This window comes from Microcebus murinus, chromosome 11 (assembly GCF_040939455.1).
Source record: "Microcebus murinus isolate Inina chromosome 11, M.murinus_Inina_mat1.0, whole genome shotgun sequence".
Lineage (NCBI taxonomy): Eukaryota > Metazoa > Chordata > Mammalia > Primates > Cheirogaleidae > Microcebus > Microcebus murinus.
Genome location: NC_134114.1, coordinates 24,642,663 through 24,669,898, shown reverse-complemented (window position 1 = coordinate 24,669,898; position 27,236 = coordinate 24,642,663). Strand labels below are relative to the sequence as shown.

The following is a 27,236-nucleotide window of genomic DNA, read 5'->3' as shown; positions in this document are numbered from 1 at the left end:
GATTACAGGCATGAGCCACCGTACTCAGCCTATTCCCATCTTTTTCAGTACCTCTCCTTTTTCTTCCCCTGTGAGTTATGAGTTGAGGATTGTTTTATGGAAAGTAGATTTGGCTGCATATAGTCTTGTTAGCAGGTATGTTCTGTGCTCTTTCCTATGTCCTTACCAAATATACTGTGGAACTCTATATGAGTGAGAGTCTATTGGCACACCTTTAGCTTCAGGTTTCAAATCCAGGATGGACTCCTAGAGCCTTTGCCTTTGCAGAATCTGCTCTATTTGTTTCCTGAACCTATTTCACCATATTTTTCAGGAACAACTCCTCTCCTGAACCAAGAGAGCATTTTGGGTATGTGAAGTCAGTTTGGGGTCCTTGTGTTTGAAAGCTCACCATCTTTGAGCTTATTTTTTCCACATCTTTTGCTCCTTTGGAAGTTCTTATTTTTCCTTTTATCTACATGTTAGCCAAATGTCTGTTTATTATTGGAATTAATTAGATGTGGGTAATTATGATTCTTCTGCTCTTTCCTAATCTTCACAGTCTTTAGGATGGCACATTCTAGTGCTTTTCTTCCCTCTGGTGAGATGGAAGGTGGTCAGAAGGGGTTTTTAATTTTAAGAAAGTTTCTTATCCTGATACTGCCTACAATGTGATTCATTCGTTCTCCAAATTGGAGGCTATTGGTGAAAGTTTTTGGGTTTTGATCAGTAAACTACCAACCCCACACCAATATTCTCTTTGAAGAGTTAAGTAGGGGCTACATGAGAGTTGCCCAAGCAGAATAAACACTCAGTTTCTTAGAAATGTTCTCTCTTAACTGGCCTTTTCCTTTGTTTGATTCAAGCTATTACATTTTTGCTTGGATAGCTATAGTGTGTACATTCTAACTTTTTTGTTGTTGTTGTTCTCACTTTGTTGCCTGGGCTAAAGTGCCGTGGTGTCATCCTAGCTCACAGCAGCCTCAAACGATCATTCTGCCTCAGCCTCCCGAGTAATTGGGACTACAGGCATGTAACACCATGCCTGGCTAATTTTTTCTATATATTTTAGTTGGCCAATTAATTTCTTTTTATTTTTTAGTAGAGACGAGGTCTCACTCTTATTCAGGCTGGTTTTGAACTCCTGACCTTGAGCGATCCACCTGCCTTGGCCTCCCAGAGTGCTAGGATTACAGGCGTGAGTCACTTTGCCTGGCCTCTAACATATTTCTTAATCATAATCATGTCAGAGGGGTAATAGATCTTGCCATTTAGCTCTGTGCTATCACCATAAACAGAAGTAACTTCTTGATTTTCATCAAAGAAATTTGAAATTCTTATGAACCTTATTATCTTGATTTTTATTTAGCTTTTATATTACTTAGAACAAATTTTAAAGTAACAATGCCTGCTTTTATGTCTTTTCCTTTACCATTGCAATGGATATTAAAAATGGTGTTCTATTCCATCCCTCTGTACTACAAAATTAAAAAAATAAAAATAATAAAGAAAAAAAAATAATAAAAAAAAATAAAAATGGTGTTCTTCCTTTAAATTAGTTCTATTGTCATGAATCCATGGTGATGAAATAAAGAAAATATAGGTAGAATTGAGTTGTAAGATTGATCTGATGTCAGAATTGCTATGTGGTATCTAAACCTCTCTTAGAATGGTATACCTGCAGTAACTTACAAAAGGTATGTAATTTTTTAACTTTTTATTTCTAAACAGTATATTAGGATGAGGAGTAGTTCACAAAAAAAGATCTGTCGTTGAGCTGAGCACAGTAGTTACGTACCTATAATCTCAGCTACTCAGGAGGCTGAGGCAGGAAGGATCTCTTGAGCCCAGGAGACCAGCCTGGGCAACATAGACCTCATACGGTTGGGAGTGGAATGTGGGAGATCTGCCACAGTTTGAATGAACCTCCAAAACATTATTTTAAGTGCAAGAAGCCAGACACAAAAGGTCACATATCACTCCATTTATATGAAATATCAAGAATATAAATCCAAGACCTGACGTGGTGGCTCATGTCTGTAATCCTAGCACTTTGAGAGGCCGAAGTTGGGGGGATCACTTGAGACCAGGAGTTTGAGACCAGCCTGAGCAACAACAAGAACCTGCCTCTACTAAAGGTAGTGTTATTATTAAAACTGGAAAGTTTTGATAAGTTATTCTTATTAAAACTGGAGATGAAAAGGAAAAAAACACTTTATAAGGTACAGTGGTGAGCACCTGTAGTCCCAGCTACTTGGGAGGCTGAGGTGGGAGGATCGCTTCAGCCCAGGAGATCAAGGCTGTAGTACACAATGCTTGCACCTATGAATAGCCACTGCATTGCAGCCTGGGCAGCATATCAAGACTGTCTCTAAAACAAAAAAAAAATTATTAATAAAAGTTAAATTTAAAAAACCCAAATATTATAATCCTTGATTCTGAATTATTTAATATGGAGAGCCTTTATCTTCAATAACTCTAGCCATCAAATGCTTTATGTTATAGCCTGAAGTGTCATTTCCCTAATATGATTTCTATTCATCTTTGATGTTGTCCTTTTACTTCTGAATGCATATATTTCAGAGATCTCTTAAATGTAGACATCTTGCAAAATAGGGTCTCGCTCTTGCTTGGGCTGGTCTCAAACCCAAGTGAGCTACCATGCTTGGCCAGGAAATTAATGTTTTAATTGCTTGCTTCACAGCAGATCTCAGAAGGCAGATAGATAGTTGACTTTTAGATTGTGTATGTTTAAGTAATGAATATATTGAGTTTTTGATGTCTTGGTATAACCTAAATTATAGCTGATTATTTCTTTTCTCATAACATTCTCTAAAAATACTCAGTAAAAAATTAAGGCATTTATGGAAAGTTGTATATTTTATGACTTCAATTTTGTATTTTAAGCACAGCATCAATATTATATTATCTTTTTTTTTTTTTTTTTGAGACAGAGTCTCCTTTATTGCTCAGGCTAGAGTGAGTGCCTTGGTGTCAGCCTAGCTCACAGCAACCTCAAACTCCTGGGCTCAAACAATCCTACTGCCTCAGCCTCCCAAATAGCTGGGACTACAGGCATGCGCCACCATGCCTGGCTAATTTTTTCTATATATATTAGTTAGCTAATTTCTTTCTATTTATAGTAGAGACAGGGTCTCGCTCTTGCTCAGGCTGGTTTCGAACTCCTGACCTTGAGCAGTCTGCCTGCCTCAGTCTCCCAGAGTGCTAGGATTACAGGCGTGAGCCACTGCACCTGGCCTAATTATCATCCTTGATTTTGTTTATCACTGAGTTGTCAGAGTTATTCTCAAATTATTTCATTTCATAAACATTTACTGAGTATTTACTGTATACTGGCCACTAGTGCTGTGCAGGGGAGTTCAGAATAAATGACAATGACCTTATTATCCTCTAGGATCTCAGTCTTTTGGCATCTTAAAATATGAGAGATTCTGTACACATACATAGAATTTTCTAGATGACTGAAGCTTATTCCTTAAAATAATGTCTTGAACATCTTCTTGCACTCTTCAGCTGAATAAACTGAATTGTCTTCATCTTTTTCATTGCATTTATCATTATTAGCATCCATTATTTTCAGGGGTTTCTTCAATCTCTCATGCTGCCACCTGTCATTTTTCATAGCTATTTATGTGCACTGTTAGTTTAAATTCCCATCTCTCTTGAATGTAATCCTCTTTTGTTTGGGACTACAATATCCATATGTCCAGACTTTTTAGAATTAGTCTTATTTAAGCAATACTGAGAAATGGCCTTGGAGTGAATAGATTAACATAGTTTTTACCTCTTAAGTCCATGGGCTTTTTAGTGTATAACTAAAAGCGGAGTCTCCCTAATCTCTTCTCAGGTTCTGTTGTCATCTTAAGGATTTCATTGTGGTTCCAAACTATTTGACGTCTTTGAATTGCTAATAGTAGTCTTATTTAAAATGTAAGCAAAAGCTATAGCATAGATCAGAGGTCCTCAAACTTTTTTGTTTTAATTTTTTATTTATGTATTTATTTATTTTGAGTCAGAGTCTCACTCTGTTGCCCATACTAGAGTGCCATGGTGTCAGCCTAGCTCCTAGCAACTTCAAACACCTAGGTTCAGGCAGTCCTTCTGCTTCAGCCTCCCAAGTAGCTGGGACTACAGGCATGCGCCACCATGCCCGGCTAATTTTTTGTATATATATTTTTAGTTGGTCAATTAATTTCTTGCTATTTTTAGTAGAGATGGGGTCTCGCTCTTGCTCAGGCTGGTTTCAAACTACTGACCTTGAATGATCCACCCGCCTCGGCCCCCCATAGTGCTAGGATTACAGGTGTGAGCCACCGTGCCTGGCCTCCTCAAACTTTTTTTTTTTTTTTTTTTTTTTTTTTTTTTGAGACAGAGTCTCGCTTTGTTGCCCAGGCTAGAGTGAGTGCCGTGGCGTCAGCCTAGCTCACAGCAACCTCAAACTCCTGGGCTCGAGTGATCCTTCTGCCTCAGCCTCCCGGGTAGCTGGGACTACAGGCATGCGCCACCATGCCCGGCTAATTTTTTTTATATATATATCAGTTGGCCAATTAATTTCTTTCTATTTATAGTAGAGACGGGGTCTCGCTCTTGCTCAGGCTGGTTTCGAACTCCTGACCTTGAGCAATCCGCCCGCCTCGGCCTCCCAAGAGCTAGGATTACAGGCGTGAGCCACAGCGCCCGGCCCTCCTCAAACTTTTTAAACGGGGCCAGTTCACTGTCTCTCAAACCATTGGAGGGCCGTTGGAGAGTGCAGTGCACATTCCACACATGTGCCCTGTGGGCCCAGGACGAGTCGGTTGCTAAGCAGGACAGGCAACTGCAGCAAAAACACCTGGCGGGATAGATAAATGTTCTTGGTGGGCCACATGTGGCCCTTTGGGCTGTAGTTTGAGGACGCCTGGCATAGATGAACCTTAAACAGAACGTTAAGTGAAATAAGCCACAAAAGCTACGTTTTGTATGGTTCCATTTATATAAAATGTTCAGAATAGGTAAATCTATAGAAATTGAAAGAGGTTTGGTGTTTGCCAGCCATTAAAGGAGTGAAGAATGACTGCTAATGGCTGTGGGGGTTTCTTTTGGAGATAATGAGAATGTTCTGGAATTAGATAATGGTGACAAATGAACAACTTTGGAAGTATACTAAGTAATCCACAGAATTGTATACTTTAAGAAGATGAATCTTATGTGAATGATATTTCAGTTTTTAAAAATCTAAATGAAAACAAGTTTTGCTAATAGACCCTTAAATAATGGGTTGGCTGCTTTCTAAATTTATACTTCTACTTTTGTCTTTTATTAGACTTTGAGTCTCTCAAATATAATTTACACTGAAAGCATAATTTGTATTTTCCTTAGGTATAATAGAAGTCTAGTTATGTCAAATGAAAATTTAGATAATACTCATTATTTATAAAGAAAAGACAAAAGTGTTTTTTACTTAAGTAGACTCTTGTTCCACTGTAACTCCCTAGCATCATCAGTCTACCTATGGTCACCAACCCCTGGGCCACAGCCTGTTAGGGACCAGGCTACAGAGCTCTTTCTGCCCCTTCCCCCCACTCCTCACCTCACCCCACCCCTAACCTCCACTTGTGGAAAAATTGTCTTCCGTGAAATTTAGAAAGGAGGTGGTGAACCTCCTTTCTAAGCTCCTTTCAAAGCTTCATTTTATAGCCACTCTCCTCCCCATTGCTGGCATCACTGTCTGAACACCCCACCCCATCCATGGAAAAATTCTCTTCCATGAAACCAGTCCCTGGTGCCAAGAAGGTCAGGTACCACGTGTCTATAGGTATCAGAAAACAAATGTATGTGAGCCCAAAGTATCTAAACAATTTTTTTCCAATGAGAAGCCTCCTAATCTAAAGAATTTTAAGACCTGTCATATTTTAATAGTAAAGGATAGCAATAATTAAATATTTGTTACTCTTTTGTATTTTTCTTCATTAAGCACAAATTGCAGAATCTTTTCAAAATGTATTTATTTATTTATTTATTTAGACAGCATCTCATCTGTCACCCCAGCTAGAATGTCATCATAGCTCATCGCAACCTCAAACTGCTGCCTCAACCTACCTAGTAGCTGGGCCTACAGGTGTAGCCAATTTTTCTATTTTTAGTAGAGACAGGGTCTCACTCTTGATCAGGCTGGTCACCAACTCCTGAGCTTAAACAGTCCTCTGGCCTTGGCCTCCTAGAGTGATAGGATTATAGGCATGAGCCTCCTCATGTGGCCTGAATGTTTTTATAGTATATATTACTTGTTCTATGTAACTTTTTCCTTCTTTAAAATTTTTAATGATACTTCATAATTTATTGTGGTGTTTGAAAATAAGTAATTCCTTTGGCATGTAAGCTGTTAAACATATTTTTATGTTTTTAGGCTATGGAGCTATTAGTAGAGAAAGCAATCAGTAGTGCTTCCAGTCCTCAGAGCCCTGGGGATGCACTGCGAAGAGTTTTTGAATGCATTTCTTCGGGGATTATTCTTAAAGGTAAGTTTTACCTTTTCTTTAATGCAGTAAATCTTTGTTTATTTGATGGCTGAATAAAAGCTCTTCTTTTATAAATAGATAATGCTAATGCTTTTGTCTCCTTATTGTGATTGCTATAGGTAGTCCTGGACTTCTGGATCCTTGTGAAAAGGATCCGTTTGATACCTTGGCAACAATGACTGACCAGCAGCGTGAAGACATCACATCCAGTGCACAGGTACTAGTATTCCTAAGTCCAAAGCTTCGTTGAGCTACTGTCCTTTTAGATGAAGTTACTGCGTAACATTTATTCTTCTACTTCTTTAGTAAGTAAGCCCTTAGAGTATTTAAAAATTTACCTTTTACTAGATTTCACTAATAGAATCTTAAAATTTATTATTTATGTGAGTGTGTCTAATACAAAAATACCGTATTTCGAGTGTCTGGTTATTAGGTTATATATCAAGATCAACAGAAACTCAAGTCCCCTGGTTGTACAGAAGTGATATGCTTTGTTTATGGCCATTATTGTTATAATTTATAGTTTATTTTTTATAATTATAAACTATAATTTATAGTTTATTTGTTATAATTTATAGTTTATTTATAATTTATAGTTTATATTGTTATAAACTCCCTCCCACTGTCCAGTGGGGGCTCTAAGTCAGATTCCCTGGGTTTGAATACCAGCTCTGCAGTCTTACCTGTAAAATGCATATATACACAGTGTCTGTCTCAAACAGGATTGTTGGGAAGGTTAATTGAGTTAATATGTATAATTATACTAGCACCTGGTATATGGAAGAATTTTAAATGTTAGCAAGTATCATCATTATCAGTTATCAATTCTATTAGAAGAGTAATTATGGAAAAGAAAAAAGGTGAGCCTAATGAATGAATGAGAAGAAAAGTCAGTCTAAAATTGCTGTAGCTTTCCTTTTTTGATTCTAGAAATGTACTGAGTAGGAAAAAGCATACTAGCTATGAACAATAATAATCTACTCTAAGGTGGTTGAGAATTGTTGGATTTAAGATCTTGATTTGTTGTGTCTTCTGGCAAGGATAATTTGGAAGATGTCAGGATTAAAGTAAGTTTCTATACCAGAAAGTGTTGGAGGAAAGACAGTGTTAATAAACATTATAACATTATAGAACAAGTAGAACATATTTTATAGACTCACAAAATAACCAATTCTTAGGTATTAGATAAGTTTTTATTTCTGTGGTTTAATTTTCTAGAGAAGAAGATAGTTGCTCTAAGTGTCTTTTCTTTCTTCATTTAGTACTTAAGAAGGAATTGGGGGTTTTTTTGAGTATGTGTATATGTGTGTGTGTGTGTATATATATATACACACACATATATACACACACACACTTTTTGTTTGTTTGTTTTTGAGACAGTCTCACTGTGTTGCCTCAGCTAGAGTGCAGTGGCATCTCAAAGCTCACTGCAACCTCAAACTACTGGGCTCAAGTGATCCTCCTGCCTGAGCCTCCTGAGTAAGCTGATATTACAGGCACATGCTACTGTGTTGGCTAATTTTTCTATTTTTAGTAGAGACAGGGTCTTGCTCTTGCTTAGACTGATCTGGAAGTCCTGAGTTCAAGCAGTCCTCCTGCCTTGGCCTCCCAGAGTACTAGGGTTACAGGTGTGAGCCACCACACCCAGCTGAGATTTTTTTTTTAATATACAGTATCCAGAATGGGGAAGCAAACTTGCATACACATTATTTGTGGATAGATTAATCAGAATGATGTTTTTGGAATTCCATTTGTCAGTATCCAACAATTTTATCTGTTCAGCAGTTCCACTGCATAAAAATTCATTCTACAAAACTTACAACTTAAGTGCATAGAAATATCTTTAGACAGTCATTCTTTGTAGCACAATAATGAAAATATTGGAACCAACCCACTGTTTACCAATAGAAAATCAGTGAAGTAAGTTTGGTACATCCACATGAGTATAACTGCAGTTCCTAAATTATATGCTCTTTACCACATGCCTAGAGGGGTCATCACCAACCACTCTATTAGAACAAGTATTGTCTTTTTTCTGTGAGATCTTAAAAAAGTAGCTCCCGTTTTTCAGCATCCTGCTTTTTTCCTTGATGTCATGTCTTATAATTTGTAGTTAATTTATTTTTATTTTTCTTATGTTCGTTTCCATTAAATGTCAAGCTTCATGAAAGCAAAAACTTTGCTCATCATTTATACTCTAGCATAGTAAGTGCTTAATTAGACATTTATTAAAGTGAACAAGCATATGAATGGTTGAATGAAAAACAAATTGAAGAAGACTGGTTCTCTTTGTGAAGCTCGGAAGGTGGTGTGCACCCTGTGCCTGAGCCCTGTATACTTGGGCATCCAAAGAAAAAGTGGAAATATATGTAAATATGAACAAAAGAAGGACTCACTCAATGACACAGACGTTTTTTCTTTTGACGTATGTTTCAGGACAATTTTTTTTAATGTAGTGCTAAATGTATTTAAAGAAATATTTTTTAACTTTGTATTTTAGAAAACAAAATAGCATACACCTAGAAAAGCCTGAAAATAAAAACATCAGAATATATGGACTATTGCAGTTGTGAAACTAATTCATTGTTCTTTCATTAAGCGTTTTTTATATTGTTATATGGAGGCTGTAAATGTAATAATTACTATTTGGGGTTTTTTAATTAACTCTAAATTCTGACTCTTTTGTTGCAGTTTGCGTTGAGACTCCTTGCATTTCGCCAGATACACAAAGTTCTAGGCATGGATCCATTACCCCAAATGAGCCAACGTTTTAATATCCACAACAACAGGAAACGAAGAAGGGATAGCGATGGAGTTGATGGATTTGAAGCTGAGGGGAAAAAAGACAAGAAAGATTATGATAACTTTTAAAAAGTTTCTGTAAATCTTCAGTGTTAAAAATAACAGGTGCCCGTTTGTTGGCTGTTTTTCATTCATAATAATGTCTACTTTGAAAAATTTATCAAGAATTTAAAGAATTTAATGGAAGAACCAGGTTTTTCTATGACATTAAAAAGTTAATGTACAGTGTTAGGTATTATATGAATGGAAAGACACCAAAAAAAAAATTGTGCTCTATCTAGGGGGGAAAGCAGTGGTTCAGATTTTTTTCCCCCATTATTTTTGTTTTATTTGCTGGTTACCTTAGCTCCCCCTACCCCTCCATTTTTGTGTCTTTTATTAACTAGTGCATTGTCTTATTAAATCTTTACTGTATTTAATGCAGGATTTGTTCTTCAGTTGCTCTGTGTATTTTGATATTTTTATTTAGAGGTTTTGTTTGCTTTTGACACTAGTTGTAAGTTACTTTGTGTTACCCCTTAATATTTTACAGCAGTACGTTTTTTTGTAACGTGAGACTGCAGAATCTTTCCTTTAGTTCTATATGTGAAGGATTAAACACAAAAAGTTATTCTGCCATTTGAATGCTCAGAACCGAATGTTTCTGCGGATCTTGTGGCATTTGTCTCTCTAGTGTGATATATAAAGGTGTAATTAAGACAGATTTCTGTTAATCTAATCAAGTTTGCTGTTAGTTGTGCATTAGCAGTATAAAAGCTAATATATACTATATGGTCTTGCAACAGTTTTAAAGCCTCTGCATAATTGATAATAAAAATGCATGACATTTTTGTTTTTAATAGACTTTTAAAATTATAATTTTAGGTTTAACACGTAGATCTTTGTACAGTTGACTTTTTGACATAGCAAGGCCAAAAATAACTTTCTGAATATTTTTTCTTCTGTATAAGTGGAAAGGGCATTTTTCACATATAAGTGGGCTAACCAATATTTTCAAAAGAACTTTATCATTGTACAACTAACAACAGTAACTAGCCCTTAATTATAGTGACAGCTCCTTATTGGTATGTGTGAGATTATGCTAGCAACTATTACAGTATAACACAGTTGAATGATCTCCCCCATATACCCCCATCACCCAGATAATTTACAGTTCTATTAACAGTGAGGTTGGTAAAGTATTACTGATAAAAAATTATCTAAGAAAAAAACAGAAAATTATTTGGTGTGGCCATCTTACATGCTTATGTCTCCTACACAAAGCTAAATATTCTAGCAGTGGTGTAATGAAAAGTTACATCTTGCTGTTGATGTATGTATGCTCTGGTACGCAGATGTCATTTTGTTGTCACAGCACTACAGTGAAATACACAAATAAAAACAAATTCATGTAATGACTTAAATGTATGGTATGTTAGACTTGACATCATAACCTACTTTTGCTTTGAAATGACTTTAAGGCTTCAGTAAAATCATATTCAAATTTATTGGGTACTATATTTTGTTATTCCTGACAAATGTTTATGGCATGAGCACATAATTTCTAGAAAATTTTATAATTCAGTACTTTATTGGTTAAATTTCTTTCTAGGGTCAGAGTGTTCGCCCAGAAATCTTAGAGGGCCAGGAAACTATAGGAGACCACTAGCGAAATAGAACAGAAGACTCAGGCTTTTCTCAAATACTGGTTAAATATCCCTAAACTCAAAATCCAAAATGCCTCTGAGTCCAAAACTTTTTGAGCACCAACATGACACTTAAAGGAAATGCTTATTGGAGCTTTTCAGATTAGGGATGCTCAACTGATTTAATGCAAATATTCCAAAATACTTCTGACCCCAAGCATTTTTGTTCAACCTGTACTATCTATATAACTTGGACAAGCAATTTTTTTTTCTTTCTTTTTTTCTAATACATATTTACTCTTTCTGGATCTCATTTTACTCTCCTTTGAATATTTTGTCATCCAGTAAAATTTAGAATTTTGTTTCTCACAGCTCTCTTAAGAGAAGGAATCGGCTGGGCTTGGTGGCTCATGCCTATAATCCTAGCACTCTGGGAGACCGAGGTGGGAGGATTGCTCGAGGTCAGGAGTTCGAAACCAGCCTGAGCAAAAGCGAGACCCCATCTCTACTATAAATAGAAAGAAATTAATTGGCCAACTAATATATATAGAAAAAATCAGCCGGACATGGTGGCTCATGCCTACTTGGGAGGCTGAGGCAGCAGGATTGCTTGAGCCCAGGAGTTTGAGGTTGCTGTGAGCTAGGCTGATGCCACGGCACTCAGTCTAACCTGGGTAACAAAGCGAGACTCTGTCTCAAAAAAAAAATAAATAAAAAGGAATCAACCTTTATTATTCACTGATTGCAGACACCATTATAGGTCTTTTTTTTTTTTTTTTTTTTTTTTGAGACAGAGTCTCGCTTTGTTGCCCAGGCTAGAGTGAGTGCCGTGGCGTCAGCCTAGCTCACAGCAACCTCAAACTCCTGGCTCAAGCAATCCTCCTGCCTCAGCCTCCCAAGTAGCTGGGACTACAGGCATTCGCCACCATGCCCGGCTAATTTTTTGTATATATTAGTTGGCCAATTAATTTCTTTCTATTTATAGTGGAGACGGGGTCTCACTCTTGCTCAGGCTGGTTTCGAACTCCTGACCTCCAGCAATCCGCCCGCCTCGGCCTCCCAGAGAGCTAGGATTACAGGCGTGAGCCACCGTGCCCAGCCCCCATTATAGGTCTTTTTACATGTTTTCTCATGAAAAACTATCATGACAATGAGTAAAAATGCTATACTTTCTTATTTTCCAAATGAAGAACCTGAAGTCCAAAGTGGCTAAAAAACATTAAAGATGATACATCTTATTTATGATGTCACTATTTATATTGAAATTGAGACCCAAGTTTCAAAAGTTTGTGGTCAGCACTTTGCCAAGCTGCCTCCTTCACCTTCCAATTATGTTCTGAAAATGTTTTTAGCCCATATTTCAAAATTTTGCATTTGGGGCTAGACATGGCAGCTCACACTTATAATTCTAGTACTTTGGGAGGCTGAAGTGGGAGAATCAATTGAGACCAGGAGTTCAAGACCAGTTTGGGCAACATAGTGAAATCCTGTCTGTACAACAACAACAAAAAAATTGTGTCTGGATGTCTTCATCCAGAAATACAACTGGTTACTTAAGTCTTTTACTGAAAGTTACTTCTGTATTTGTTTTTCACATAGCTGCTTTCTTAGCTGTGGCTAGACCCACATTAACAATCTTGTATGAAAGAATAACTCGGATTGAATATTATCTTCTGCTTTGACAGTTCTTTAAACTCTCTAGTCAAAAGAAGCATTGCTGTTACAACCCTGCTAATGCATTCTTAAACCAGTTTTGGCAACTGATTTACCTATCCGTTATTCTTTGTGTCTCAGACTGGCTTTCAGTGTTACTAGTGCATGCTTATGTTATAATTTAATGATAACCCAAGTAAAACAAATTGATTCTCACCCTCCCCCAATTTATATAATACATTCCAAATTTGATTTTTCTTTAATTTTCTTGACAGTTATTTAAGTCAACAGTTAAGATATCCTGCTTATTGACAAAAAGTGGAAATCTTGGGGTTTTGTTTATTTTTTTGAGACAGAGTCTCACTCTGTTGCTCACTCTAGCCATGGCGTCAGCCTATCTCACGGCAACCTCAAACTCTTGGGCTCAAGCAATCCTTCTGCCTCAGCCTCCCGAGTAGCTGGGACTACAGGTATGCACCACCATGCCTGGCTAATTTTATATCTCTATATATATTTTTGTAGTTGTTCAGCCAATTTCTGTTTTTTAGTAAAGATAGGGTCTCACTCTTGCTCAGGCTGGTCTCGAACTCCTGAACTCAACCAATCAGCCTGCCTTGGCCTCCCAGAGTGCTAGGATTAGAGGCTTAAGGAAATCTTGTTTTGCATGATCACATTAAGTTGTCAATATATGTTATGAATTTAAGTTATAAACAGTTCTTTTAATGGACCCACCATTTTTTATAAAGAATTTGACAGTTATTTCATTTATATTTTTTTCCCAATAATGGCCAAATATTGTAGGGTCATAAAAGATAATGCTTATAGCAGTGGTCTCAAACGTGACTGTTTATGAGAGTCATTTGGGGAATATTTTAAAAATTAAGATTTCTAAGTCCTGATTGCAAAGATTCTTACAGAAGCAGGCCAGAATAAGCCTTAGAATCTTTATTTTAAGATGGCATTATTGGATATTTATTTGAATAGATGGCTCATACACATGCCAGAAAAGTCAAAAGGTATAAAGTGAGATATAGCATAAAATAAATATTTGGTATTCTACCTCACCTTGCGTTCCAATTTTGTTATTCTCCTTCCCAGAGGCAGTGTTAGCTGTTCCTTTATCCTTCCACAGATGATCTGTGCACATGTTAGCATGAATGTATGTATCCTTTGTTCTTTACACAAATGATAGCATGCTATGTACATTGTTCTGCACCTTGCTATTTTTCATTTAACATATCTTGGAGTCTTAGAGGTTTCATATCATTAAACATAGAGAAACAATTTTTTTAAAAAAACATTATAGGATGCCAGGCACAATGACTTACATTCATAATCCCAGCATTTTGGGAGACTGAGGCAGGAGGATCACCTTGATCCCAGGAGTTCAAGACCAGCCTGTCCAACTTGGTGACACCCTGTCTCTACAAACAGTTTGAAAATTAGCCATGTATGGTCATGTGTCTGTAGTCCCAGCTGTTCAGGAGGCTGAGACAGAAGGATCACTTGAGCCCAGGAGTTCAAGGTTACAATGAGTTATGAACAGGCACTGCACTCCAGCCTTGATAACTTTAAGTGTAAAGTGATAAAAGAGAGTGACCAAAATAGTGAATTTGTTTGACATTGTGTCGTGTAGTTGGAACGAGAGATGACTTGGGAGAGAGAAAGGATTATAACTTCTGATACAAATGGCTATAGGAAAAAAATAATTGAAGAAATAGCTTTTAAAATTTTTTTACTTGCAGCAATAAAATGGATGGGAGTTGCTTGCAAAGAAGTTGCTGCTGGCATTCAAAATTATAACCACCTCTTAAACATTTTGTTTAGAAGGCCAGGCATTTGGTATGAGGTGATCTTTTCCAAATTTAAAATACTATTATACTATTAAATCCATGTCTCTAGTAAAGATCATTTGAATAGAACTCAAATGGCCAACTGCCTCAACGTTCATGATTATCTCATGGCAGCCAAAATAAGGGCCTACATAAGGTTTTGTGAAAATGGGTGCTGGTTTTGCTACACCTTAACTCCCCTTGTCTCTTCATGGTACTGAAGTGCCTGCTTTGCTTTTTCTTGTAATTTTCTGAACATTCCTTCTCTGCTTCTATGTAACACTTTTCCATGCTTCTGTCATAAGCATTTTCTGTATACATACATGCTATTTGTGATCTCATCTTTCTTCCAAGCTTTAGATTCTCCCTTGTTAAAATTATTTACAAATCCTGTCTGTATCCAAACCTAAGTGTTTGGATTTTTTTTTCTGCCTCCTGTCTCTCTCTGTTTAGTCTACAATCCCCTAATTAGTCATCCTAAATCACCTGAGTGTGTCACTGCTACTTAAAGGACTTCAAGTGATTCTGCATCACTGTGTTAAACAGCATATATTATTTCATCCTCGGCATTGCTGCATGATAACTATTCATTACATATGAATAAATTGGGGTTTCAGGTTAAGTAACTTCTGTTGCTATAATAAAAGATCATTTGAATGATACAGTCTCCTCTTGAATTGGGGTGGATCATCAGAAAGCTACATACTTGGGAGAATTCTGTTGACTTCAAAGCCTAAGATTTGTAACCTGCTCTGTACTTCCTATAGGAGTGTATTAGCCATCCCTTTATCTGTAAAGTTTTAATGCTTGAGACAAGGCATACAGATAGATTTTAAACATTCTAATTTTGGTCTACCACAGAAGCCTACCCATCAGCCTTTTCTCCATTTTAAAGAACCTACAAAGCTGTATCTCTTCAAGGTCAATGGTTAAGGATAGAAAAAAGGAGGGAATTCCATCTCCTTTGCTTTGTATTTTAACCTTTCTCTAAGCCAGAAATCAGAAATTATATCCTATCTGTTGTATCCATGACATAGCTATGTCATATTTGGCCAAAACACTGTTAATAAGAAACTCTGAGCAAGTATTAAACCAAGATTTGATGTGAAAATCCCAGTTTGGCTTCTTTTGAAAAATCGGAAGATCTGATAATACAGGGCTTGTGTTTCAATATAATAACAATTAGCTAAAACTGAGAGTAGGGGCCAATCCCTCTAAAAGATAATTTTTAGACAAAGCCCATTCTGGATAGTTTACCACCACCTCCAACATTTCCTATTTCTCTGCCAGCCTGTGGTCATTTGGTTTTGTTATATCTCAGACCCTGGACATTTTACATATGTACTCTTCCAATTTGAATGTGCAACCACATCTATTAAGTTTGTGCACAATCTCTAGTTATTCTCAGTTCCAAATTTTTTCAATGCTGTGGTCAGGTCTTTCCTATATAGTAAGATACTCAATGTCCCTATACTTAATGTAAGATAAACTTACATTAAGAACACTTGTATGGCCGGGTGCTGTGGCTCACGCCTGTAATCTTTGCACCCTGGTAGGCCGAGGCGGGTGGATTGCTCAAGGTTAGGAGTTCGAAACCAGCCTGAGCAAGAGCAAGACCCCCGTCTCTACTATAAATAGAAAGAAATTCATTGGCCAACTAATATATATATATATATATATATATATATATATATATATATATACAAAAAAAATTAGCCAGGCATGGTGGCACATGCCTGTAGTCCCAGCTACTTGGGAGGCTGAGGCAGGAGGATTGCTTGAGTCCAGGAGATTGAGGTTGCTGTGAGCTAGGCTGACGCCAGGGCACGCACTCTAGCCTGGGCAACAAACTGAGACTCTGTCTCAAAAAAAAAAAAAAAAAAAAAAAAAAAATATATATATATATATATAAAAGAACACTGGTAGGCCAGGCATAGTCGCGCATGCCTGTAGTCCCAGCCACTTGGGAGGCTGAGGCAGGAGGATTGCTTGAGCCCAGGAGTTTGAGGTTGCTGTGAGCTAAGCTGACGCCACAGCACTCTAGCCTGGGCAACAGTGAGACTCTGTCACAAAAAAAGAGAAAAACACTTGATGTACTTCCTTCATTGATTTTTTCCAAGAGAAATATCAGGAAGGAGGCCTGAAATTTAAGCAAGCTACAGCCTTCAGGAATCCTTGCCTTAGAGGAGAGGCTAAAACCACTTATCTCCTGAAAATTTCATAGTTAAATTGGAGCAGCCTGCTTGTCTTCATGTCTGCTCTTTAGACTAAGAGAAAGAGATAGTAGAAAAGTTTTGGGGAGTTGAAGAGAACAAAGATGAGCTAAAAGGAAAATAAGATTTTCTTTTTGTTGCTTTTTTAGAGATGGGGTCTTGCTATGTTGCCCAGGTTAAAATGCAGTGGCAGGCCGGGCGTGGTGGCTCACGCCTGTAATCCTAGCACTTTGGGAGGCCGAGGCGGGCGGATTGCTCAAGGTCAGGAGTTCGAAACCAGCCTGAGCGAGACCCCGTCTCTACCAAAAATAGAAATAAATTAATTGACCAACTAAAAATATATATATACAAAAAATTAGCCGGGCATGGTGGCGCATGCCTGTAGTCTCAGCTACTCGGGAGGCTGAGGCAGTAGGATCGCTGAGCCCCGGAGATTGAGGTTGCTGTGAGCCAGGCTGACGCCACGGCACTCACTCTAGCCTGGGCAACAAAGCAAGACTCTGTCTCAAAAAAAAAAAAAAAAAGGCCGGGCGCTGTGGCTCACGCCTGTAATCCTAGCTCTTGGGAGGCCGAGGCGGGCGGATTGCTCAAGGTCAGGAGTTCAAAACCAGCCTGAGCAAGAGCGAGACCCCGTCTCTACTATAAATAGAAAGAAATTAATTGGCCAACTGATATATATATAAAAAATTAGCCGGGCATGGTGGCGCATGCCTGTAGTCCCAGCTACCCGGGAGGCTGAGGCAGAAGGATCACTCGAGCCCAGGAGTTTGAGGTTGCTGTGAGCTAGGCTGTCGCCACGGCACTCACTCTAGCCTGGGCAACAAAGCGAGACTCTGTCTCAAAAAAAAAAAAAAAAAAAAAAAAAATGCAGTGGCTATTCACAGGCACAATCATAGTGCCCTGTAGTTTCCAACTTATGGGCTCAAATGATCCTCCCACCTCATCCCCACCAATCCACACACCCACCCTGAGTAGCTGGGACTATAGGCATAAGATTTTATAGATGGAAAAATTCTTAGTTGTATGAGTTCTTGAATTTTTTCTTTTATGAACTGTTAGTGTACATCAAAAGAGGTGAAAGGAGAGGGCTTGGTATAGATAGTAAAGGGGAAGAGAAGCTAAAACTAAATTATTAATTGAAACCAAATTTGTGAGTTCCAGTAAGATGAAGTAAGCACTCTGTCATTCCCATTCAGTATAGCTTTAAAACCTAAATAAAATACAATAATTACACTTTTGAGGACTTATCCAGGCATACTGGATAAGACTAGAACTGAAGTGTTGTCACCAAACCAACAATTTGCCTTATTTCTCCTTCCATTCAGTCTTCTACTGCTTATCCTTGGGCATGAGTACAGCCATAGAAGTGTGCAGCAAAGTGTGCTAACTAAAGCCCGAGGTCTCTGGCCAGAGGGATGAAAAAAAGAAGCTCCAGGAAAAGAACACACTGAGCAGACTGGGGAGAGGGAAGAGCTAGAGTAAGCGACCCAAAAGAGTTATTTATGAATTCCGGGACCCAGCCCCATGTTATTTTATGAGGCCAACATTACCCTTGATACTAACACCAAGTAAAAATAGTTTCAAAAGCCGGGCGCGGTGGCTCACGCCTGTAATCCTAGCACTCTGGGAGGCTGAGGCGGGCGGATTGCTCGAGGTCAGGAGTTCGAAACCAGCCTGAGCAAGAGCGAGACCCCGTCTCTACTATAAATAGAAAGAAATTAATTGGCCAACTAATATATATATTAAAAAAAAAAAAAAAACTAGCCGGGCATGGTGGCGCATGCCTGTAGTCCCAGCTACTCGGGAGGCTGAGGCAGGAGGATCGCTTGAGCCCAGGAGTTTGAGGTTGCTGTGAGCTAGGCTGACGCCACGGCACTCACTCTAGCCTGGGCAACAAGCGAGACTCTGTCTCAAAAAAAAAAAAAAAAAAAATAGTTTCAAGAAAACTTGGACTAACACACCTCATGAAATTGCACAAGAATAACAGAAGGATTCTTCAGTTCATCAAAGCAAATCCTCCAATATATGCAAATCATACACCACAACCAAGTGAGTTTAACTTGGGAATGCAAGGTTGGTGCCATATTTGAAAATCAATATATGAGCCAGTGCAGTGGCTCACACCTGTAATCCTAGCACCCTGGAAAGCAGATATTAGGGAATCACTTGAGCTCAGGAGTTCGAGACCAGCCTGATCAAGAGTGGACCCTGTCTCTACAAAAAGTAGAAAAAATTAGCCAGGTGTAGTGGCATGTGCCTGTAGTCCCAGCTACTGAGGAGGCTGAGGTAGGAGTATCACTTGAGTCCAGGAGTTTGAGGTTACGGTGAGCTATGATTGTGCCACTGCACTCTAACCTAGGAGACAGGGGAAGACCCTGTCTCTATAGAGAAAAAGAAATAATTCAGAACCTGATGCAAACACTTTCAGTGGGTTCTGAAATAAAATGTGACCCTGCCTTGACCTCAACAGTGTACCCTTTGCAACAATATGAATTTTACTACTAAAAATGTAAAACTACTGTATCCTAAAATAAGTAAAATTAAAAGACAAAAAATAATCGGGAAGCCATTTTAACATAATATACCAAAGAGTCGATATTACTAAAAATGTTGAAGTCATTTGAATCTGACACCACTAAAAAAAAGAGACACAAGCATAAAGATTTACTACCTAAATAATCAAGAGTTACAAAATTGTGGGACATCCATATAGTGGATTATTACAAATAATGATACAGCTATGTATTTATTGGCATGCTGAGATATTTGCAAATAATGTATGTAAAACTACTATGTGTGTGAGACTCCACTTTTGTAATGCATACATCCACATATGCAGTTGTGCGCACAAAGAGAAAAAAAAATCCTAACCTAAAACTATTAACATTAGTTATCTCTGGGTTATAAGATCCAGGATGACTTTTTTTCCCAACTAATTCAAATTATTTGACCATAAACATGAAATACTTTGGTAATAAATAACACTATAATAAACTTAAGAAGGTAAATGCAATGTACATACACATATAGTTCTCAAAAGATTCATATTCTCAAATATAAATGGCTGAGAGCTATGAAACAAATTTTTAGCCTTACTAGTAATCAGATAAGTGCAATAGATTTTTTAATATAATAGACTTTTTGTCATTCAGATAGACAAAAATTGTAAAGATTGAAAATATTAAAGTCTGAGCTAGTAATAGCAAGATGGCAAAGGCAAGGAACACCAGCTGAGCTGATATCTGAATTATCTTTTTCTTTTATTTTCTTTTCTATTTTGAGACAGCATCATGCTGTGTTACCCAGGCTGGAGCACAGTGGTGTCATCCTAGCTCACTGCAACCTCAAACTCCTGGGCTCAAGTGATCCTCCTGCCTCAGCCTCCCAAAATGATAGGATTACAGGCTTGAGCCACTATGCCTGGCTTTGAATTATCTATTTTTTTTTTAATGCATACATATGTAGAAAGCCTTTGCCTCAGCAACTGCACTTCAAATAATTTATCCTAAAGAATTTAATTAGATAAGTATACAAACTTATAAATTCTAATATATTTACTGAAGCATATTGGCAAGTGTATAAGATTAAAAACAATTGATATTGTCCAAAAAGAAGTATAAAGAAATATGGCACAGCATCCTAGATGATATTATAGACCAATGATTTGAAAGGGGGGTGACCCATCCTTAAAAATCACTCCTTATTTAATCCATTATTAATGAGATAGTGTCATCATCCTCAGGAATGTTAGGTCAGGAAAAATTGAAATAACTATGTAGGAGAATAATACATGAAGAATTCTACTTTATAATGTTTAATGAAAATTATCAGATCATAAAACCATGTGTAAAATATCCCTTTTTGTTTTAATAGATATCTATATACATATAGAGCATTCTTCCTTAACATGTTTCCAGTGGTTACTCTGTGTAGTATGATTATGTATTGTTCTGTTTTGGGTTTTAAATTCTATTTGACTAGAATTGGCTAATCTCTGGTTTCTAATGTCTATAATAATTTTTCCTACTTAATAGTAAATTACTTAATAATTCTTAAGTAATTACTACTTAATAGTTCTTTTTTTAAAAAGTGTAAAATCTCTCCTATGGATAAATTGCAATATGCCTAAGGATTAATTGCAAAATCCTTGGCATGGCATTGAAGGACCGGAATACTGTAGTTCCAACCTGTACGTCCAGTCTTGTCTTCTACCACACGCCCCCTCCCAAACCTCCCCCCCATTATAACCTACAGTAACCTCCAAGCAAAATCCTTGCTCTCATATGTTAATATTTGCATGTCCTACTTTCTCCCTGAGTTCAACCTTACAGGCCTTTGTGAGGTGCTCCTGTTCTGATCAAGTGTAAAAGAGCCTTTCCTTTGGGGTAGGAAAAGGTGATTATGAGACCAGGAAAAAAGTAGAACAGACAGATTTATTTCTAAAAATGAATGGAGGTTGGTCCGAGTACAGTGGTATTTACAACTAATTGATCAAAACCAGTTACAGATTCCTTTGTTCCTTCTCCACTCCCACTGCTTCACTTGACCAGCCTTTAAAAAAAAAAAAAAAAAAAAGAATGGATTACTTCTTTGACCTTTTGTGGTTTGAAACTGAGTTTCTGTTGGTATTTTCTCATCAGCTGATGTTGCCTCAGAAAATGAATTGACTTTTCCCCCCCTTTTTCTGAGCCCCCAGTGCAGCTGAGCTATAAAACTACCTTTCAGACTACTTAAACCTGTGTAAGATATTTGCAAAGTCTGAGATTGCCTTGTTTGCTGCTTTATTTGGCTGCCCTCAGAACCCATTTCAGAGACCAGGTGAATGAATGGTGAATAGACTCCAGTGTTCTGGAGGTAGGTAGGGAAACAGGGAAATGGCTGATCATTAACAGTGCTCAAGCAGAAAAGCTACTTGGTAAAAAATATGGAGATGTTTCTTTGCAGCTTAGCCATTTCTATTCCTTATGTTCTCTTTTTTGCTTTTGGACAAAAAAGATTTTTTAAAAAATGTTTTGATTATATTTTAACCTTGGGACAGATGACTATTTCAAACATTAAACAGTGTGCCTTTCACAACCTCTGTGTTTTTTATAGCCACCTGAACAATAAGCCTTTCAGGTTTTCAGTGAGTGGGAATGGTTAGCCAAGCTCCAAACAGGCCTACCTACAGTTTGAGCAAAGATCAAATATCCCAATGAGGAGTCAAGCCTGGCCTGTTTTTATTTGGGAAGGTTCTCTTGGCCCTTAAGGCAGCAACAGCTTTTTTCTAAGATTGTTAGGCTCCAAATACCAGTGGCTCTCCCCTGTGGAAGAGAGGTGTCCTCCCACTGTTCTTCCAGATTTTCAAATCATGTGCAGCCTTGAGCAAAATTTGGAAGGAAGAGAAGATTCTCCCAGTGCCACCTTCCTTCAAATTAGAGAATAGCCTGTATACCAGGTCCCCCTCTTCTCCTTGATCAACTCAGCAATACCAGAAACTCTAAGATCTAAACTTAAAGCTTTGATCTCAGCTAAAACTTCAGAAGGCATAATACATTAATTGTATTTTGTGATGCACAGCCTTCAGATGGTTGGATGACATGTAAAGCATTGAATGGTGTCAATCATAATAATTTGAGACATCAACAAGCTTGCTTTTTTTTTTTTTTTTTTGAGACAGAGTCTCGCTTTATTGCCCAGGCTAGAGTGCGTGCCGTGGCGTCAGCCTAGCTCACAGCAACCTCAAACTCCTGGGCTCAAGCAATCCTTCTGCCTCAGCCTCCCGAGTAGCTGGGACTACAGGCATGCGCCACCATGCCCAGCTAATTTTTTATATATATATATTAGTTGGCCAATTAATTTCTTTCTATTTTTATAGTAGAGACAGGGTCTCGCTCTTGTTCAGGCTGGTTTCGAACTCCTGACCTCGAGCAATCCGCCCGCCTCGGCCTCCCAGAGTGCTAGGATTACAGGTGTGAGCCACCGCGCCCGGCCTCAACAAGCTTTCTTATTCCTCCCTCCTGAGAATCATCCCTGAATCAGATGCCAGATCTTGACTCCTATTATCCTGGAATGAGTCAAGAGAGATTTAAATGAGGAGCCGAACAACATAACAGGTTTTTCTGACTCTGCTTCCTCCGCCCCGACAACTCTTCCCCCTCCCAACACACACCCCCACACACCCTGAGGGCGCAGAGCTGGGCACAGAGCCAACTCTACAGAGAAAGAGCAGATAGACCAAGAAGCAGGTAGTGGCCATGCACTTACTGCCTGCCCCACAGTTTCCCTAACATTTGAGGGACGGGCCTCAATCTGGCACCTCCGTATGGGAATTTTGGAGTGTGGTAGCCCTGCTGGCACCCCTACACACACACCACCACACACACACACATACACACACACACTCAATGTATAGAGTAGGCGAAATGGAGTCATGGCCTTTCCAGGTGCTAGAGTGCTTGCTTCTGTGTCTCCTAAGTTTTCCATGGCCCTCGAGCTGGCCCTCGAACTGTTTCTACTCCATGCTTCATGTGGCTGTGGGCCTAGAGGCCTGTGGCGGGGACAGGGAAAGAATGGGCCCAACATCTTCCTTTATTGTCTTTCTTTTTCCTGTGCAGCTGAGTGGGAGAACTTTTTAAATAGTCCTGTAGAGGGCACAGTTTCCTTGTCCCTGAGGGTTCCATGGTTCACCCAAGTCCTGAAAGCTTTTCGGTCCATCTGATAATTGATTCAAAGCACTGACAACAGTACTTCGGGAATAGGGAATATCAAGAATCACAGGCGGGGCCTCTGACCTTGAGGTGCTCCTGATAGCTCTCAGGAAGAAGACAAAGATGTAGACCTATTCTGGTTGTTCCAAGATTCCAAGACATATTCAAGTGGACAAACAAAGACAGTAAACAGATTCTAGATGATTAGGAGTTAGAAAAGGTTTATACTGTTTCCAACGATCCCTAAGGCAGATGTCGAAAGAGGTGGTGGCATTGGGCTTAGACCTTGTCGGATGATATGATTTGGGGGCCTATCCCAAGATAAGCAGAGACAAAAAATGACATGGTCTTGTTAAAGGTTCTTGTTCTTAAATTAAAATTCAGATTATTTTAATTGTTCACTATAAAATGGGTAATATTATGTTATGTGACTTTCACCTCAGCAAAAAAAAAAAAAAAAAAAGCTACATTGAGAGAGCAAAAAAAATGTTTTTCTTCCTCATGCCCCAGAGAAGGAATGGAAAAAAAAAATTAATTTATAATTCTCATGGGTTCAAAATCCAAAGGTAAAAGAAAGTGTACAGTGAAAACTTTTTTTCAACCTTTCCTCCAAAAACCCAGTTTTCCTTTCTAAAAGCCACTAATGTCATAGTTCCCTTTGTATCTATTCAAAGATGTTCTATGCAAATATAAAAAGATAGGTATAGGTATATGCAGTCTTTAATCTACTTTTTTTATACACGTAGTAGCTACTCTATTATGCTTGCTACTTTACCCCTTCCTTTAATCACTGGCCATATCTTGGCTCTCATACTGTATGTGCCAACACTCTGCACACTTAATTTTTTTAGAGACAGGGTCTAACTCATCAGAGTCTGTCTGTGATGGTCCACTGTCAGGCTGGAGTACAGTGGCACTATCATAGCCCACTGTAACCTGTAGCCTAGAATTCCCGAGCTCAAGTGATCCTCCTGCCTCAGCCTCCTAAGCTGGGGTTACAGATGCATGCCACCACACCCAATTAATTTTTGTAGAGACAGGGTCTTGCTATGTTGCTCAGGCTGGTCTCAAACTCCTGGCCTCAAGTGATCCTCCTACCTGGGCCTGCAAAAGTGCCAGAATTACAGAAGCCACCGTGCCCAGCCAACATTTTATATTTATTAGTTCATTTAATCCTCACAACAATCATGTGAGGCAGTTGCCATTATAATTCTCCTAACCTCAATTTTTATAGGTAAGAAAATTGAGGTCCAAGAAGGTAAATGCCTGATTAAAGGTCACACATCTAGTAATTGGTGGAGGCGGGACTTGAACCCAGGCAGTGTGCTCCAGCATATTTACTTTCAACCATGAAACTTTACAGCTTCTACCTGAAGGGCTTTCTGATTCCTTTCTACAGCTTCCGAGTATCCCATGGTATAGCTGTTTCATAGTTTGTTCAACAATCTCCATTGATGACCATTTAGGGTTTTTCCAATCTGCTGTTATAAAAACTGCTGCAGTAAGCTTGAACTTATGTCATTTCATGTATGTATATCTGTAGGATACAATTTTAGAAATGAAATTCCTGAGACAATTTTTATTGGATATTGCAAAATTGCCTTCCCTTTTGCCCTATCAATTTACCCTCATACCAGTAATGGATGAGAATCCTTATTTTTCCAACCCTTACTGAGGGCTCACTTAATTCAATTTATTTTATTTATTTTTAATTCAACTTATTTAATTTATTTTTTTTAGAGACAGGGTCTTGCTCTATCACCCAGGCTGGAGTGCAGTGGCACATTATAGCTCACTGCAGCTTCCAATTCCCAGGCTCAAGTGATCCCCCCACCTCAGCCTCCAAGTAGCTGGTACTAGGAGTGCACACCACCTGAAGGATCACTAATATTGAAGCATCCAGTGGTTGGTTAGGTGTTATAAAGGAGGAGTTCTAGTCTCTTGAGAAGTTCTAGTCTTATTGGGAGAGGCTGGGAGGTGAGTCACAGTGAATACCTGGTAAATCTTTATTTAATTAATAAACCAAAAAGGCCATTAATTTGTGTTTTGAAGAAGGCACAATACCGATCACAAAGAGTAGGCTCATCAAGTCTCCCCCCACGTGACCAGCTTGGGTTATGTGTTTTGTGAGACAGAAAAAAAAAATCAATTTTAAAAGATCAATATATCACCACAAAGTCTCCCCAGCAGGCACTCAAATTAAGACACTGAGATTAAGAACAATCTAAATGCTTCTTATTCCTCACCATCTTCAGAGGAAGGTTGAAAGACCCTTCACTGCAGCAAGAGGCTAAGGAATTTCCTATTTTCAGTGAAAGAAGAGGGAAGTCTATAGACACCAGGCTATTTGCTAAAGTTGAAATTTGGCAAGTGGTCACTAAATAACACATGTATTTTAGTCCTTGAACACACACACACACACATACATGGGCATATATATTTAAATCAGGTCCTAGTTTGTATCTAAGTGATTTTAAAACACAGGCTCTAACTAGGATGCTAGAGTTTGAATTCTTGGCTTCCTTGCTTAATCAATCACTGCCCTCTCTGCTTTATTTCACTCACTTAGTAGCAAATATTTATTAAATTCCACCTACAATTTAGACACCTATTAGAGATGAGTGAGACACACAAATAGTCTGCTTCAGGTAACTCCCAGGATGAGGAATGCAACTGGCTAGTCAGTCTTCAGCTGTCCTCCAGAGTAACACGTTCTCCCCCACCTGGGAATATGCCGTTGCCTGTCGCTTTCAGTTGTCTGTGGGACGAACTGGGGCTGCCATTGGTCTGGCATGCACTTCTATGTGAGCTAAGATCTGTTCCTACTTATAATTCTTCAAGAAAACTTAGGACACCATTAAGAGAAAATAGTGATCGTAAATTATTTTGTGTAAGTATTTCAAAGTCTAGGGGCTACCATCTGTGTTCATGAATAGATTTAGAATTATGTGACCTCAGCATAACAGGAAGTTGTTAGTCAGTTGAGAAAGACTCTCCCAAGGAGATTTGACCCACACCCTAAAGATCAAGTAAAAATATGCTGATCACTGAAAAGCAAGATTGAAACATGATCACTGGAAAGCAAGACGGAAACAGATTTTAGCTTGTTCTCTGTCCTCATTCCCCTACTGCTCTTTAAAGAAAGTGTGGTGCCAGGCGCGGTGGCTCACGCCTGTAATCCAAGCACTCTGGCCGGCACTTTGGCTTGCCGAGGCGGGCGGATGGCTCAAGGTCAGGAGTTCAAAACCAGCCTGAGCAAAGCGAGACCCTGTCTCTACTATAAATAGAAAGAAATTAATTGGCCAACTAACATATATATAGAAAAAATTAGCCAGGCATGGTGGCACATGCCTGTAGTCCCAGCTCTACTGGGGAGGCTGAGGCAGGAGGATTGCTTGAGCCCAGGAGTTTGAGGTTGCTGTGAGCTAGGCTGACGCCACAGCACTCACTCTAGCCTGGGCAACAAAGTGAGACTCTGTCTCAAAAAAAAAAATAAAAAAATAAAGTGTGGGTTTTCATCACTGAGTCAAAATAGACTCTGGAAGTGTGTCTCAATCCATTCCTGCTGCTATAAGAAAATGCCTTAGAATGAGTAATCTATCGATAATGGAAATTTATTTCTCATAGTTCTGGAGGCTAGATGTCTAAGATCAAGGCACCAGCAGATTCAGTGTCTGGTGAGGCTTGATCTACCTCAACGATGGTGCCTTGTTGCTGTGTCCTCATATTTAGTCTGGCCAGGCAGCTCTCTGGGGCCTCTTTTAAAAGGGCACTAATCCTCTCTGGGAGGCCGAGGCGGGCGGATTGCTCAAGGTCAGGAGTTCAAAACCAGCCTGAGCAAGAGCGAGACTCCGTCTCTACTATAAATAGAAAGAAATTAATTGGCCAACTGATATGTATATAAAAAATTAGCCGGGCATGGTGG

At 38.6% G+C, this 27,236-nt stretch overlaps 1 protein-coding gene across 2 annotated transcripts in view; it reads left to right on the top strand.

Annotated features, from left to right (window-relative positions):
* The window catches only part of ZFR (zinc finger RNA binding protein), an 81,942-nt gene extending 71,156 nt beyond the window's left edge, over positions 1-10,786 (top strand). For both annotated transcript variants that reach the window (XR_002224921.2, XM_012738447.3), the window contains 3 exons: positions 6,386-6,497; positions 6,617-6,714; positions 9,189-10,786. Coding sequence is in view for 1 of the 2 variants with exons in the window: in XM_012738447.3 (XP_012593901.2) it covers positions 6,386-6,497; positions 6,617-6,714; positions 9,189-9,368 (390 nt within the window). In the remaining variant the exon portion in view is untranslated. The remainder of the gene's footprint in view (positions 1-6,385; positions 6,498-6,616; positions 6,715-9,188) is intronic.
* Positions 10,787-27,236: the final 16,450 nt, after the last annotated feature.